This window comes from Homarus americanus, unplaced genomic scaffold (genome assembly GCF_018991925.1).
Source record: "Homarus americanus isolate GMGI-L3 unplaced genomic scaffold, GMGI_Hamer_2.0 scaffold59578, whole genome shotgun sequence".
Lineage (NCBI taxonomy): Eukaryota > Metazoa > Arthropoda > Malacostraca > Decapoda > Nephropidae > Homarus > Homarus americanus.
In genome coordinates, this window is record NW_024712913.1 from 4,028,277 (window position 1) to 4,046,206 (window position 17,930).

At 42.2% G+C, this 17,930-nt stretch overlaps 1 protein-coding gene across 2 annotated transcripts in view; it reads right to left on the reverse strand.

Annotated features, from left to right (window-relative positions):
• The window catches only part of LOC121864591, a 106,237-nt gene that overhangs the window by 68,056 nt on the left and 20,251 nt on the right, over positions 1-17,930 (reverse strand). For both annotated transcript variants that reach the window (XM_042363664.1, XM_042363656.1), the window contains exon 2: positions 9,190-9,322. In XM_042363664.1, the coding sequence (XP_042219598.1) occupies positions 9,190-9,322 (133 nt within the window). The remainder of the gene's footprint in view (positions 1-9,189; positions 9,323-17,930) is intronic.

Sequence of the window (17,930 nt, forward strand, 5' to 3'; positions counted from 1 at the left end):
CTAACAACCCTTCAGACAAGACACAATAAGGCAGGTATAATAGAGTCGTTAAAATCTTGAAAGTGATGAAAAACGTGAATTCGACAATTTTGTTGTGATGACACTCACCATCAACACTAGGGAACACAACTTAAAGGTTCGTCAAGTTATCTTGCAGAACGAACATAAGGAAATGTTTCTTCACGGAAATAGTGTAATACTGCGTCAATTACAAGAGGGCGCAAATGCCTGCATAGACTGTACTACGTGATATATTTATTCCAACAGTCACATTTTTAGTATAATTTTCTCTGTCGGGAGTGAGGAGCTTCAGCTTTTGGACCTAACAAGACTTGTTCTATTCGGCTGAGAAAATTGAGGTACAAATGGTGACTCTAGGAAATCATCTTGTATTTTTCTTACTTAAGTATACACATGGTAATATAGTATTTTGTAAAAGACTTGCATCATTGATATACAAACAGAGAACTTATCACTTTGTAAGGTAGAAATAAACTTATTTCATTATTATCAATACCAAACGAGCTTCGTGGAATATGTTAGTTAGTTCTGAAAATATAATAGAAAATGAAACCTGATTCGAAAGAGAAGAAAACGGTGTAACTTGATATTAAGTGAGTAGCATAAATATATTTAAAGTGAATGAGTATTTGTTGGTTTACTGACATTGTAATGTTTAAGTGGAAATACCCATTCTACCATAACACATAGAAGAGTGGGTGAAAGTTGTAGTCGACCTGTGAGGCCTTGATTACTGGCCCGGATATACTGTACAATCTTCTAATCTTTATAACTTGTAAAGACCAGCTGTATCTCTTCTTACGTTCACCACCACCATTCACCACCACCATTCACCACCACCATTCTTCCCTCATATGGTTGTCCATTAACATATTCACTTAAGAAACGTGGCAGAAAACATATTGTTGAATTGTGTCAAGGGTAAAAATTACATTGTCGGTGTTTTAATACTTTTAATTACATTTTTGGGAAAGGATTAAACGCACGAGGGATCTTGATAAAATCTCCTTCTCCTTCAGCAGATGTAAAGAGATTAAACAGAACAGAAACACAATGAAAACGACCCATCCAATTATAATAAGAGAGAGAGAGAGAGAGAGAGAGAGAGAGAGAGAGAGAGAGACATTAAAAGTATTACTGCACAGTCAACTACTAAAGTCCATTCACCTTTCCCCCTGAACCACGAACCCAGGGAATCAGCCTCATGAATCCTAAGCATTTATGGGTAGAATAATATATCAATCGACTGCTTCGGGTTCACGAGTCTGAATCTCTCGGGGTTCGTGTTTCAGGGGAAGAAACGAATGGACTTTAGTAGTTGACTGTACACCTGAACCATAAGAGCAGCATACCACAATCTAATAAGGTAACAGCATCAGTATAGAACTATATGAGAGGAATAACATTAATATTGACACTTGGAGAGTCCCGATAATAGAGACCGCCGTCAGGTCAACACTAATGAGTGTGTAGACAGAGTATCCCAGAGCCCCACAGGAAACGAGTCACCATTAAAAGTTTGTCGTCTCGCGTTTTATATCGAGAAGTTGGACACATGAAGCTGCTGCATGTGCGCTTTTAAAAGTTATCTGGAGATGAGGAAACAATAGGAGCCTCAGGGTGTCTTCGTGTGGGTCTTTATTGTTTGTGTTGCTGTAGATCCTTCGTGTTTGAGTTGTTGTAGATCCTCAGTGTTGGTGTTGCTGTAAATCCTCAGTGTTGGTGTTGCTGTAAATCCTCAATGTTTGTGTTGCTGTAGATGCTCAGTGTTGGTGTTGCTGTAGATATTCAGTGTTGGTGTTGCTGTAGATCCTCGGTGTTGATGTTACTGTAGAATATCAGTGTTTGTATTGCTGTAGATCCTCACGTAGAAATATATCGAACCTTGGTACTGGAGTTAACGTTAGAGTGTCTCGTGATCGTGGCGCAAACCATAAGAGCTAAGAGTTGTACCTTCCTCGGCTGCGTTATTCCCAAGTTTATCTCCTTCCGCAGGGCTTCTGTTGCCTCGTCTCTCCATGCAGGGCGGTTGGAGTGCTATTCGATACGCAGATAACGATAGCGAAAAACGTCTTTATAGGAGGTTGGAGAAGGTGTTAGTATTGATTGCATTATTCATGTTTATAGAATGATGATTCTTTTCTTCGGGTTCATCTTGCTGGTGTCTGTTAAAACAAATCCGAATACGAACCCGTTTTTCTATTTATAGTCAATGGTTCCCCCTTCAAAAAATATTTCATTTTCGGGCAAGAAGTCCCGTTAGAAGCATTACCAGGAGGGAGCACCAAAGCCGTAGTTAAAATAATGACATTCGTAATGGGAGAAAATACAACGTACAAAAGAACACAACATCTGCTGCCCTCTTGCGGTGAGTTCCTACGTCCTCACCACTACTGCAGCCTTAACTTGTTCTTCGTGTTATAGAGAATAATATATGGTCCATGTGCATAATGTCCTTGTAATACTTGTACTGTTGAAATTTCGCACCTGTTTAGAAAATACCTGTAATCCTGGTGATAAGGGTCGTGTGTGTCGTGTAGTTAGGAGCACTTGGACCGGTGAGTGGCCTGGTGACCATCACACGACAGCTGGCTTATGGTAACCCCACCACCACTTACTCCCACTCATCTATTGTGGTCATGAAACTCTTGGTATACAACTTGCTGGGTTTATGTGACACCAATGTTATGTTGTTTGTAGTTGTTGGCGTAAGTACTTGTGTGTTCGCCTTAGTGCAGAGCCATCTGTTTGTGTTCGCATTTGTCTTCGAGTTGTCACCTTATAATTATAAAGTTTAAAGCAAAACACAAACAGTATATTGAAATAGAAAAAAAAGGTTTACTGAAAATTAATCGAGACTTTTTGTTAAATATTTATTTCCTCGTTCTCTTCCTTTCCACCATTGTGCTCTAATTCTTGTTCTGCTCTTTCCTCCCCTCTCCTATTTGTCTCTTTCCATTCTTATTCGTCCCCTCCCACTCCTCTCTTCCTCCTCCTCCACTATCGCTTATCACCCTCTTCTCCTTATTCACGCCTGGAATGGTCTCTCATCAACCTCCAACACTCCAACTACTCAGAGATCTCCAGATTCGTCTCGAGACGTCATTCCTGCCGAAGTAAATCTTTATTACCCCGCGCGCGCCCTCTGCAGCTGCTGCGGTCACGTGACTGGCCACCCTCCAGGGTCTACTGCAGGTGTACAACTGGGGGCGAAGTGTGCTCTTATTACCGTCAGTGTTATTTATTTATACATGGCAGTGGTTCTTCCCAACCCTGCTACAGTAGAATGGATATTTGTGTGTCAACGATTTTTTTACTATAATGTAGCGACCTGCATAGCCACACACTGAAGTACAAATGAACAAATGTAAGATGGCGACCGTTTGCCCTACAAGTATGTACCTCAACGTGTAATCGATCAGCCTTGGATGTTTTAAACGTCTCTTGTTAAATATTAAAGATAAATTAACCGAGATATTACGTCGTTAACACCAGCTTACCGAGAATCGCGATACACTACAACAATAATTTACTCAAGGTACGTTACTGGCCTTCCTCTGTGGGCTCCATCTTCCGTATCTCTGTTCTGGGTTTCTTTCGTGGTAATCAGCTTACCTGAGGATTCTCCTGAGCTGGGATGAGCCACGGGGCAGTAGCAGGGTTCATGATACAGCCTCCCCGGGAACATACCTTGGGAAGTATGAGGGACTGTCCAAGAAATCACATTGCATAAATTTTCCTTTACAAATAGAAATGTTTCATTGTTGAATATGAAATGAGAAAACTCGTACCAAATCTGCTGAAACTAGTTGTACATATGACAGAACACGTGGTGAAGAACGAGGCCTTTGGGAATTATTTATAAAGATGAAACTTCCAATTATTTGTCAGTTCGGGGAAAAACTACACATCCCAAATACTGTATTAGCCCCCCCCCCAAATCAATACTTTTATAATATTAAATAATTGATCAGATTCCTTCAGTAATGTTATGTAAATTATATTGTCTTTTGTCCATAAGTAAAAAAAACATATGATTCAGTTCCACCATGTCTGTTTATACCTAACTTCACCTGCGTACCGAGGATGGACCATGGATAAGGGAAACTTGACACACTTGTTGGGTTAGGTTAGGTTAGGGGAAGTTCATGACTTAAAAAAAACTGCTTCTGAAGAGTTTCGTAGCTGCTTCATTAAGGTAAAATGATGAAGCTCTCTATTCCACTCGTTGGTCAGGTAGACTCGAGCGAATGTTTGAAGTAATGAATATCTTGAGACTCAGAATTCTACCGATAAACTATTTTCCTTCTTTCTTTTTGTAGATGTCTTCAGCAAGAATGATTTTCCTTTGTATTTGATTTTATACAACATAAACCATTCGTTCAGTAACTTCTCTTTTGGTAAGGAAGAGTGAATTTACAGTACATAGTTACCATTCTTTGAGGTGAGGAGGCGACCGAACGCTCACTTGCTCTACTCCTCCCAGTGTGTAAACAAAGTGCAGTGACTTGAACCAATGGAGGATGATGGATTTCTTCTCTTGTCTGTTATATTATTTTTCATGATTTTATGATCAAATTAAAGTGTTGTGATATTATAGTTTATAAGTCTCAGTCGTTATAGTTATAGGTAGATATAGAAGCCTCCGCCGCTGCCCCTTGAGTCTATACCTGAGTCTCTTCCTACCCTTCCCCCCGTCCACCACACCTCAGACCACACCACCAGTACTGGGTTATACCACATCAGTAGTAAGGTTTTTAATCATGAACTCCTGAAGAAGAACGTCACAATTAGCGGCACTGGGAGGGCTATGCTGGGTGGTGCTGGCTTTCAAGATCTCGCGTTCCAGTGATTTACTCATTTCCGTAAAATGCGGAAGCTCTCGTTAACGCTCGGGAGATCACGCCCGATCTTCACCTCGTCAGGCCGCTGCAGGAGGAATGTTGAAATTTAAGGGTTTTTTAATGACTCTCTCTCTCTCTCTCTCTCTCTCTCTCTCTCTCTCTCTCTCTCTCTCTCTTTTATTAGGACGTTTACTTATATCTTTCGTATACAGTAGTCGTGTACTGTATACTTCGGCTGCGGATCCTATGCCTTGCACCGCTCTATATAAAAAAACGTTAAGTAAATCAGGTAAATTTGTTTATTGAGTTAAGGAGGTAAATTCTTTTGTGTGAGACAGCAGGTGGAGGGTGCGGGAGGTGGAGGGTGTGGGAGGTGGTGAGTGTGGGAGGTAGAGGTGGTGGGAGGTAGAGGGTGTGGGAGGTGGAGGATGTGGGAGGTGGTGAGTGTGGGAGGTAGAGGTGGTGGGAGGTAGAGTTAATGGGAGGTAGAGTTGATGGGAAGGTGGAGGTGATGGTAGGTAGAGGTGATTAGAGGTGATGAAGTCCCCGTGAACAAGACTCACTCGAACACGCTATAACTACTCTAATATGAGCTAAGACTCTCTAGGGGTAACAACTCGAGACAGTAAGATGCCCTAGAGATAAAGCTTATAACGCATCTAAGAGATTCTGTAGGAAAGCTTCTTTAAGAGGAAGCTTAGTAGTAGTTAAAGCTTCTTAGTTGGTTGCCTGGGATAGGTGGTGGTATGAGGCTGAGGTGTGAGGTGCAGACTCCTAATTTTCTTATGTTCTTATGTTCTTAAGTCTCTATGGTGTTGTTATAAGGGTGTTCAGTCACTGTTTACAATCTATTATCACACACTAATTACACGGGATTGTTACCTGGGGTGTACCGAGTCGCCGCTGCTGCAAACCTGTGCTTACCTGTGCCTACCTGTGCCTCACTCTGCTTCGCTCATTTACGGACAGGTAATGCCATTAGTGTCTAGGTTGTTTCATATCACACATACGGATATATTTTCTTGGTGTCGAAACATCCCACGTGTTGGAACTCTCCCGGATAAATATATTCTATGAACCGAGACATCTTACACCTGCTGACTCATTCCAAGTATCGACCCGTTCATCGTTACCAACACATCCAACGTGCCGACACACACACACACACACACACACACACACACACACACACACACGCAGGCACGCAAGAGTTGAAGGTGAAGGTTATAATTATACCAGTCATGAACAATAAAGAGAACATCGTACCATCCTGTGTCCATAGAGGCAACTTGTGTGGTACAGTTATCCCATGACAGGGGAAGAAAGGAGGGAGGGAGGGATGGAGGGAAGGAGGGATAAAGACGGAGGGAGGGAGGTAGGGAGACACAGGCGTCCAATAACCCTGGGTTGAGTGATTGATTAAGGTTATTGCGGCTGTGAGCGTAAATGAAACCACCCATGTGTATATAACTCCTGGGGCATGGGGGGGCAACTGGGTGGGTGGTGAGGTAAAGGGGGGGGGGGAGTCCCAACTTTAGGAATGGCAGGAACGGTCGGAATGATTAGGAATGGGGAGGGATGACTCAACGTAATTTGGTGAGCACGTGTGCAGATGAGGCGTCTTATCGCGAGCGAGCGCTAAAGGGAGGGGAGAGGGGATAGCGCTGTTATGGTTATGAGGCTGTGGGTCGTGTGCTTATACGCTTTCCTCTCTCGTACAGTACTTCGTCGACTGGACATATAATACATACATATGTACTTCCCAAGATCACCTTTGCCTCCCCTCCCTGGTCTTCCTCCGTAAATGCCACACAACGTAAACACCTAGAAAAAGTGCAAAACAGGGCATGCAAGATTTTTCTATCCCCTTCCTACTCTACATAGTAAAAAGCGCTCAACACACTGACCCTCTCGGCCCTCACTGACCATCACCAAGACCTCATCTGCAAATTTGGTGAGACGCTTCTGCACCATCCTCGACACCGGCTCCTACTAACACCCGAGATCCCTCGTCCGAGAATTGCTGTTCGACACCACAACCGCATCCAGCCCATACGAGCACGAACTGATCTCTATAAGAATAGCCCAGTCCCAACCATTGTAAAAAATATTAATAACTTGGAATCAACCAGTGTATTCACTCCAAGGTTAATCTTACTTTTTGGACTGTCAGTATGTTGAAATGCCCTGTAGTTTGAGCTTCTCCCCACCTAGTAATTATATATCATATTTGTATCACTTATGTTACTTGTATATTATTTGTAAATCAAGAGACCCATTCCCCAATTATGTAACTGTATATTTTCAGCCTTCCGGCTGCCATGCTCTTTTAATAAGCCGTTAATTATTATTTTTATTATTATTATTATTATTATTATTATTATTATTAGTTTTATTATTATTATTATTAGTAGTAGTAGTAGTAGTATTACATACACACTCATTTACATACATCCAAAACATACATACATACTCGTCCATACATACATACATACATAAATACATACATACATACACATATACATACATACATACCAGAATTCACTCTTAAGCAAGGTCACGTCATATGCTGTTGATTAAAGTACGTTTGAGCTTGACTGATTTTAATCCCTGTTCTCTCTTCCCTCCTGTGTGTGTGTGAATGTTTTGATCAGTACACTTGTAAGCCTCTGGCTCTTCAAAAACACAATCCCTGGTTACTGCACAAAAGAGAGTTGTACAGACAATGACCTACTTGAAAAAAAATATCACACAAACAAAAAATTTGCGAAATTGAAAATGTTAAAATTCGAAGATATTAACACCTACTGGTGTGCCCTCTTTTTTTTTTTTTACAAATCTAGCAATCACTTGTTTGACAATAATTTTTCCAGTTCCGAATAATCAGAGATACAACTTAAGGCACCCAGAGCTACTAAGACCACCCATGCGCTCCTCTCAGTCCCAGACCTCCATAAAATATCATGGTGTGAATGTGTGGAACAACTTACCCCCACCCATCCGAGCAAAGACTACGCTCCCTTCCTTTAAATCATCTCTAAAAAAATATCTATTGTCTAAGTATTAATATTTCTTGTATTACCTACTATATATACCTGCTCTTATTGTAACATCAAAACCGTTTTATCAGAAATTATCATGTAAATAGATAAGAAATTACTATTGCAATAAATATATTTGCCAACTAGACATAATCCTGTCAGCTCTGTCTTCTTGTTCAACCTTATTACTGTGCAACCCATGTTGTACTGCTCCCCCATTATATTTATGTTTTTCAATTCCACTGTAATTTATGTATAATACTTATAATATAAATTAAAAAATATATATAAATAAATAAATAAATAAATATTGAATTGATAACCATGGTAACATTCTGAGATGTTCTTATTACCACCATGCTATCGTACTATTCCAGATGATACTAAATGTTACATAATACTTACTTGAGATAAATGTATAGTATATATCAGGTGCCTACAGGAGAGCTCAGGTTCTCAACTGGCTCAGCCATGTTAATATTGTTATTATTATCCACTCTGTATATGGGTTTTTCTGGCTAAATAAAATGTTTCAATTCAATTCAATTAAATTCATCCCCCCCCTCCCCTTCGTTACTGTTACCCTCTGAGTGAACGGCGAATCCAGGATGTATCATACGACCTCAGGAACAATACCATTATTCTGCAGGAAAAATATTCCCCGTCTGTAATAAACAAACAGATCGACTAACGTTCTCACAGTGACGGAGATAAGATTTAACAATTCATTTGATTCCGAAACTCACCGAAGCGTACAGGAGATTTTCAGTGATGGATCAGCTGTCGTTTATATTAAGAGTAACTTCCCGTCAACAGTGAAATGATTATCTTAACGTGGATGTAAACCTCACATTTTGGGCTTAGTTCGTGAGCCTTGGCGTGAGGTGTTGAGTAGTTGTGGTGGTGGTGTGTGAGTGAGGCGTCATGCAGGCACTAGGTTGTGGTGAAGCTTGGTGTGGGAACATTCTGAGCAGAACTAGACAACGAGAGAGACAAGGAGACTAGTAAACTTTAGCATGATTGACTTCCATAAGACATTCTCACAGCGTTTATAAGAATTTGATGATGTTGTATTATCTCAACTTTACAAATAGGAAAGTATAATATTAGTGATATATCGTCAGAAAAATTAATTTTTTTTTATATAACCTTAAGGACTGCATGTTGACATAGTATAACTGAAAAAGTACCTTCGGATCATTGAACGTGTGTGTGTGTGTGTGTGTGTGTGTGTGTGTGTGTGTGTGTGTGTGTGCGTGTGGTACACTCAACTGGATACTCACTCCGGTCGAGGGCCAGCGTGTCGTCCAGGAGTGGCCCGCGCCTCACACTGGCCGTGACGATCACCTTGGCAGGCAGCGCCCCGTTACCCTGGCCCGGACCTCGCCTCGTCAGTCCTCGCTGATGGGTCCTATCCTGGTGGCGGTGGGAGACTTGCGTTACTACACATGTCGTAATATTAAGATCACAGATAAGGAAAAATAACGATTTATTATAAATTTATTTTTTCACTTTACAACTTACCTGGCAGACATAAAATAAACCCTCCAAAAGGGATTTATTAATAAGGAGTAGCAAGAGGAATAATATTTCACGATATTGTAAGAAGTGGTTTAAACAGTTTGCCATTGAAGAGTGTTAGTAGCGTACACTGCAGAGCTAGAGAGTCAGGGAGGAACTATGAGAAACATTTACAACCGAAGCAGAACGATGAAAAATAAAGAACAAACATTAAAAGATGAAACACAAGAACACTTCATGATCTGTGAGATATTAAGCCAAGACTGATTGCAAGGAGGCAGGAAATAAAAATGTTTGAGTGCGAGTCTTACCCCCAGAGCCACAACGTCACGACTCACCTGATCAATAATTCTCTTCTCCTTGATACATTACAAAGCAAAAATTTATTACAATGCACCGTCGACAAAATATAGGCTCGGCCCCACGCACGTCGTCAGCAGTTTAGTCATCTTGTGCTCCGGCGAGAAGAATATTAAGATGATGTAGAGCCCAGCTGGAGGGAGGGAGGAAAGGTAGGCAGCTACAGAGGAAAAAAGTAGAAGGAAACTGTAGAAACTGTCTAAAAGATGTAGTATGTTGATGAATAATGTATGGTGAGGCTTTTGTTATAACATTTTATAGTGAATCACGAACCATTCATATTAATCACTGAAATAAAATACCTTTCATCATCCTACCTGTCCCGCGTTGAATAAAATCAGATCGACTCTTTTTTTCCATTTCATCTCTTATACATATCTATGCTGATGTCTTCTGGCCCTCACCCAATCATAACATCTACCTCCACTTTCCACCACCACTGTCTTTGATGTTCCTCTTGTAGGCTTCACTATTTACCTTCCCTGTTAGTGTCCAACACAGCTCCTCGTGACTACTATACACTCCTCCCAACCTCTCCCACTTTCCACCACCACTGTCTTTGATGTTCCTCTTGTAGGCTTCACTATTTACCTTCCCTGTTAGTGTCCAACACAGCTCCTCGTGACTACTCTACCCTCCACATACCAAAATCGTGCCGGATCCTTGTTATGTGAGGGTGCACCGGTCCGCATCATTTAGACTGGCTCGTCGCTAGACCACATGTTCCTTGACCACAGCACACCAGCACAAATAGATAATGACGTGTGTGGGAGTAGGTGTGTGTGTGTGTGGGAGTAGGTGTGTGTGGGAGTAGGTGTGTGTGGGAGTAGGTGTGTGTGGGTGGGTGTGTGTGTGTTTGTAACTCTAGCCTAGTTGAGGTTTGTTATTAAACATTTTATTTCAAACATGATAGGAGGTACATTATAACAGTGCCTAAAGTGTACAGCTTGTAGGGGGCCTTAAAGAGTCCAACAACTCGATATTGTCCTATACCGTATCTCACTGTCTCCAGTCTCTACACCTGAAGGAGATAGTACCACTCAACCTGCTCACCCTGTCGTGTCTCCTCTTATCTCGCCCTCTCTTCCTCATCTCCTACCCCTCACTATCATCTCTCAGTCTTTTTGGTATACAAGAATAAATGCCTCCGTTGTTTTCAGAAAAAGAAGGAAGTTTCACCGGCAGTTTTTAGGAGTTGAGATTTATGTGTGTCAGTTGGGACGGCGCGAGAGTGTTATCCATCACTTACCCGTGATAAATGACTCACACGATCCGCATATTAGCTGTTAGTTTTTCTCTAACTACTCCACAACGGAGGAGTAATATAGCAAAGACTTACTCCACGTACTGTACACACCCACCTACTGCCTCTTGTCACAATATGATACTCCCAGCGTTGGTTATTAACAGCGAAAAGGTTTAATTTGTGAGCAAGACTGGATTAGGTACAGACGTTTATGACCTAGGAGGCTTTGTCAGTGAGCTGAGATGCCACATTAAGTATGTTCATTAGAATATTGAAGATAGTCTAACTTAAACTCACTAAATCTTACTCAAGTTGACCTAAATGTTACGGCAACCAGGTCCAGTTAAGTTCTCACAGTAAAAATTGTACGTTACATCGGTGAAACTCGCGACGTGTGATAGTACGAGATATGTTAGTATTATATCACTTTGTATCTGTGAACTAACATCGCTTAACTTATCATAGCTTGTCTGTTAGTAATGAAGTAATCGACGACCCAGGTACAGCTCACCAAGGGGAGTCGGAGGGCGTAGTTCGCGTTCCTTTCCTCCAGCAGTATTCACGACCCAAGATGAGCCGCCCCTGCCTGAGCTATGGTCGCCGCTACCCTCCCTACGCTTGGCACGTAACACCGCATCAATTTTTCCCAGTGAAGCACCGAGTTATTGGAAGGACGCGGCCATAATGCCAATAAGGACGGAAATATGAAAAGGTGTTGGGAAGTATTACATCACGCCGCCATATTGGAAGGAAGTCTTGATACTATTACACAGATTATACAAGACCTGCTCCTGTTCCTTACTGAATTTTGTTACGGTACCTGAGGACGTCTTAGCCTTCATTCTAGATGTTTGATTATAATGGTGACTACGCTGCCGCACACATACACACGTTTACAAATACACATACACAGAGCTGGGCGTCCTTGTATGTACTACAGTGTAACTCTTCTGGTTTTCAGGTCGTACTCAAATTGAACTCTGGATGTCTTGTAAAAATATCATGATACTAAAATATCCCCAGTAAGACTGAGGCAGTTTGCTACTGAACGACTGTTAGTTAAAATTGTTGTGGGATAAACCATGTAGTTGTTGTTATTCTCTTCTGTTTGTTCTCTTATTCAGTTATTTAAGAGAATTTATGATGTTGAAGGAACGAAACCAATTTAAAGTCTAGGTGAGTTATGTAAGTGTACAGTTGTAATAATATTCAATCATTCCTGTGTTAATAGTTATTGGTTGTGGTTTCAGGTAAACTGTTGTGGATGTTGTATAAAGTGGAGACACTGCTCTAGTTGTGGCAACGGTGAGCATCTTGACGCCGATGTTGTCAGTCTCCAATCATCTGTCGGTACATCATCTGGATAAGGTCAGTTACCTGATCAGTTTACGGGAATTATTAAGTTAAATACATCTTTCTCTCCTTTGCCGTTCGAGTGTATAATATTCATCTGAAGGTGAATGAGACAATGGGGATCTTTACACAGATAATTATACATTTTTACGTTGTATGTTTCACTGTCGATGTCGATCAATCTGCCCACTTCATTATATTACCTTTTAATGATGACAATCGACCGCAAGATCTATGGTTCAGTTGTTCGGAATTACAATCACCTAACTCCGTTTCTGAACCACGTAAGGAGACCAACTTGAGAAACAATGATCGAAATCTAATCCACACAGACGAAGTGTTAAGTTGGAAACCTCTCGTATTTAAGTCTAGGCTTTTACTGGTGGTCACTACGGGAAGAATCAGTCATGTATAATACTTCCACATTTTGTGTTTGTTAGTGTGTGTGTGTGTGTGTGTGTGTGTGTGTGTGTGTGCTAGGAGATGTAAATAACGAGAATAAACCAGTATGTCGTAGCATAGTGTGAGAAGAAGTGAGAGTTGAAAATAGGAATAGAGAGAAGAGAAATCCGCGAACCATTGACAAGAGACCGACAAAGACGACAATTCCTGAGGGAAACGATTGAGGAGGAGGAGTAGGAGAAGGAGGAGGGAGCCTAGGAGGAGGTGGGGGGTTAAGAGGAGGAGGGGGGGGGGAGAAGAGGCGGGGGCTTAGGGGGAGGATGAGAAGGAAGAGAATGTAAGTCTTGTGAGTTTAGTGATCCCGTAAAACCGTGAATGTGACTACGACCAGAGACGCCCCGGACACATAGGCCAGCCCGATGATCGTATAAACATGACATGGCTCAAGAACTCCTGTCGGTGAGGCTGAGTTTGTCACTGACCTCGGGAACTTCTCTTACCGTGGAGGCCGTGGGTTCTTATTGTGGGTAGAAGGTTTTTTATGTGTGGGGGAAGGTTTCTTATTGTGGGGTGTGGGTTTTTATTGTGGGGGGAAGAGGTTTCTTGCTGTGGGGGGAGGTTTCTTATTGTGGGAAGTGGATTCTTATTGTGGGGGAGGGTTCTTAATATGGGGGAAGGTTTCTTGTTGTAGGAGAAAGAGGTTTCTTGCTGTGGGGGGAGGTTTCTTATTGTTGTGGGAAGGTTTCTTAAAGTGTGAGGAATGTTACTTATTGCTGTGGGGGGAGGGGGAGGGGAGGGGTTACGACTTGAGAAAGTTTGTCAATATCTAAGAAAGTTTGTCACGGCTTGAAAAGGTTTCTCAAGTCGTGGGAGTAGTTTTCTGTGTTTGAAAAGTAACGTTAAGCGAAAGAACGATATTTATTCTTGTACAGCGAAGCGGGCAACTAAAATGCCTTGTTTTATGTTTCCTATGCGTAAAGGTTAGGTTAGGTTAGGGTTGGTTTGGTTTGGTTTGGTTTGGTTTGGTTACGGTGTGAGTCGTCAAAATTTTGTGAAGGTTTATGGTGATGTCAGAGTCACATAACTGATTTGGTCTGACGGGATCCTTTACGGCCTGAGAATTTCTTTGAGACACTTCCAGGAACTGCACGTCAGGAAGTGATGCCCTGCTTCCCGCCTTGAATAGAACCGCCTGCAGAGAGTTTTATGTATAAGGTGCAGTAGTGAACCCCGACCTTCTTGTAGCCGAGTGAAAGATATTGGTAAGGCTCAGGAAAAAATTGCGGTTCTTGGTCACGTTGAAGAATACAATCTAACTTACACTTATGCCTCTCAGTGGATGGGTTGTCATATTCTTGTCTCCTGAGCTACAAAATAGTTATAAAATTTTGTATTATTGAGAATTTAGGGAAGTTATTGTCTAAGTTATGGAAGTTGTATCGTGTAGAGTTTCTAGTGTCAGTAGAGAAAGGGTGGTTAGTTAAGTTGTTACTCTGTTGGTTGATATTGTGGTGTTTGTGTATCGTAATGCTGTTGTGGTTGAAAAGAAAAGTTACGTATCGAACCACAGAGAGAGAGAGAGAGAGAGTTGACTGATCACCTGTGTCTGATAGGGCCATTATGAGCACTTCACCCAATAGTTCTGAGAGTGGTGGACCCCAGAGCATCATAATGTGACAGAACGGGAAAAATCGTCTCGGGGTACCAACTTTTCTGAATTTATTTTACAATCCAGTGACTTGACAGGAAGTAAGGATAACCCCCCACCTCTCACCTCCCTCCTCTCTTTCCCCAGGCGGGCGAGCTGGTGAGTGACGCTACACCTGGGGAAGTGTTTCAGAGGAGAGCACAAAAGCTACCTCGGTGTGTTGTCTGGCAGTCTTTAATGTTTAGAGTGTGGAGATGATTGTTGCTAGTTAAGATACATGAAGACTCTTCTCATGACTCTTCTCATAGTGTTACAGCGGACAGGTATATGACACGACCCAATATCTGTTTTATCAATAACATAATGAAACCGAACAGACAAGTGTACACATGCTGAGGCTGAAATACGTAGAAATAATAGTTTTAAATTTAGGGTGGGTAATATTTCCTCGTATAATGACATTCTACAAGGAGGGAGACAGGGAGGAGGAGAGAGATTTGGATGTCAAGTGAACAGTGACTACCCGTTACCACCCGTCCTGAACAGTGACTACCCGTTACCACCCGTCCTGAACAGTGACTCCCCGTTACCACCCGTCCTGAACAGTGACTACCCGTTACCACCCGTCCCGAACAGTGACTACCCGTTACCCCGTCCTGAACAGTGACTACCCGTTACCATCCGTCCTGAACAATGACTCCGTTTCGTCCTGAACAGTGACCTGTTACCACCTGTCCCGAACAGTGACTTACCTTTACCATCCGTCCTGAACAGTGACTACCCGTTACCACCGTCCTGAATGACTACCCTTACTACCGTCCTGAATAGTGACTATCCTACCACCCGTCCTGAACAGTGACTACCCGTTACCACCGTCCTGAACTGTGACTACCCTTTACTACCCGTCCTGAACAGTGACTATCCGTTACCAATTCGTCCTGAACAGTGACTCACCGTTACCACCCGTCCTGAACAGTGACTACCCGTTACCACCCGTCCTGAACAGTGACTACCCGTTACCACCCGTCCCGTTAAATGGGTCTAGGAATGGCAAGTCTCACATGCGGTTGGCTGGAGACTGCAGAGAAAGATGATATCCAGCTGGTAACTCCCCACGGTAACATTAGGCTGTGAGTTAGACCTGTGTGGTATAAAACGGGAACTGTTATCGACATCCTTAGCTTTTATTTTACTATAGAGATGTTTTGTTGAGGGCAGGTGTAGATGTGCCTGTTGAGCAAGGGCAGGTGTAGACTGTAGATGTGCCCGTTGAGGAGGGGCAGGTGTGTTGGGAAGGTGTAGATGCCTGTTGAGTAGGGCAGGTGTGTTGGGCAGGTGTAGATGTTGAGGAGGGGCAGGTGTAGATGTGCCTGTTGAGGAGGGGCAGGTTTGTTGGGCAGGTGTAGATGTGTCTGTTGAGGAGGGGCAGGTGTGTTGGGGAGTAAGAGTGTTACCTTAAGGCAGAGGGTCAGGCATATCTGAGAGGGGCAATAACATGCTAGGTATCAAAATCTCCACCATTTAGTTCACTAACTATCTCAAGCCAGAAAAGCAATCTTTATCTACCCTTCTATTCAACCACCTCCTCCTCCTCCTCCTCCTCCTCCTCCTCCTCCTCCCTCCTCCTCCTCCTCCTCCACCACCACCCTCGTACATTCTTCCCAGGGTCTTTCCTGGAATCAGCTCACCCCCAAAGTTGCCAAAAGTGCTTCTCAAAACACTTAAATCTCTTCCATTTTCCCCATCTATTGTTTTTTTCTTCCTCACATATTTATTCTTGTCAGTAGAACTCTGTCTGCCTTTACAGGGAGCGTTGTTCAGTCAATTGAAACACTTACCCAATTATTTAGACTCACGAGACCGAATTATTTGTGGACAGAATAATGCATCAGTCTAGCCCTTCAGGTTCACGAGTCTCAATCTCGGGACTTTGTGGTTTAGAGTTAGGGGCGAACTGACTTGACTAGATGACAACACTCGTATTATCCTCGACTTTTCCTGATCCAATGATACCGAAATTATATTCCTGGTTGATGATACACTTCTCAATGTCCAATTTCTCACCCTTCCCTCAATTCGTTCTCTCTCTCCTTCCCTCAATTCGTTCTCTCTCTCCTTCCCACAATCCGGTCTCTCTCTCCTTTCCTAAATTCGACTCCTACATCAACAGTCAATGGTATTAATGGAATAAGTCACGTCCTTTCGCTTTCTTAACCTAGGCACTTAACTCGACACGCACTTCCTTCGACAGCGAGACACACTATTTAAACATATGAACAAATTGAACATCCTCCTCCTCGTTCTCCTTATTCTTCCTCCTTTTCCTCCTTCTCTCCTTATTCTTCCTCCTTTTCCTCCTTCTCTCCCTCTTCCACCACACACTATTTAAACATATGAACAAATTGAACATCCTCCTCCTCGTTCTCCTTATTCTTCCTCCTTTTCCTCCTCTTCCACCCCCTCCTCCTCCTCCTCTCCTTCTCCTCCTCCTCCTCTTTCATCTTCCATACCTTACCTTTTGCAATAATTGTGTTCCATATTTGCTTTCACCCCGACATTTAACTCTTAAGGGGTAAAGTCTACAGTCTGGGAAGGTCATTGGATACCCTTTATGATCTCAGAACACATAGATGATCACTAATGTCTCCATGAATGCGTGTATGTCATCCTTAACTACTTTCTAACTTAAGTAAAATGGTAGGTAGATGAAACTGAGTAAAGGATAATTAAACAAAAAAAGATGAAAGTGAGTTACTATAATATGTTCGTGAGGTTGTTAATAGTGATGTGTGTTCGTGAGGTTGTTAATAGTGATGTGTGTTCGTGAGGTTGTTATAGTGATGTTTTTTCGTGAGGTTGTAATAGTGATGTGTTTTCGTGAGGTTGTTAATAGTGATGTGTTTTCGTGAGGTTGTTAATAGTGATGTGTGTTCGTGAGGTTGTAATAGTGATGTGTTTTCGTGGAATGTTAATAGTGATGAGGTTGTTAATAGTGATGTGTGTTCGTGAGGTTGTTAATAGTGATGTGTGTCTGTGAGGTTGTTAATAGTGATGTGTGTTCGTGAGGTTGTTAATAGTGATGTGTGTTCGTGAGGTTGTAATAGTGATGTGTGTTCGTGAGGTTGTTAATAGTGATGTGTGTTCGTGAGGTTGTTAATAGTGATGTGTTCGTGAGGTTGTAATAGTGATGTGTTCGTGAGGTTGTTAATAGTGATGTGTGTCTGTGAGGTTGTTAATAGTGATGTGTGTTCGTGAGGTTGTTAATAGTGATGTGTGTTCGTGAGGTTGTTAATAGTGATGTGTGTTCGTGAGGTTGTAATAGTGATGTGTGTTCGTGAGGTTGTAATAGTGATGTGTGTTCGTGAGGTTGTAATAGTGATGTGTGTTCGTGGAGTTGTAATTGTGATGTGTGTTCGTGAGGTTGTTAATAGTGATGTGTGTTCGTGAGGTTGTATTAGTAATGCGTGCTCGTGATGTGTGTTCGTGAGGTTGAA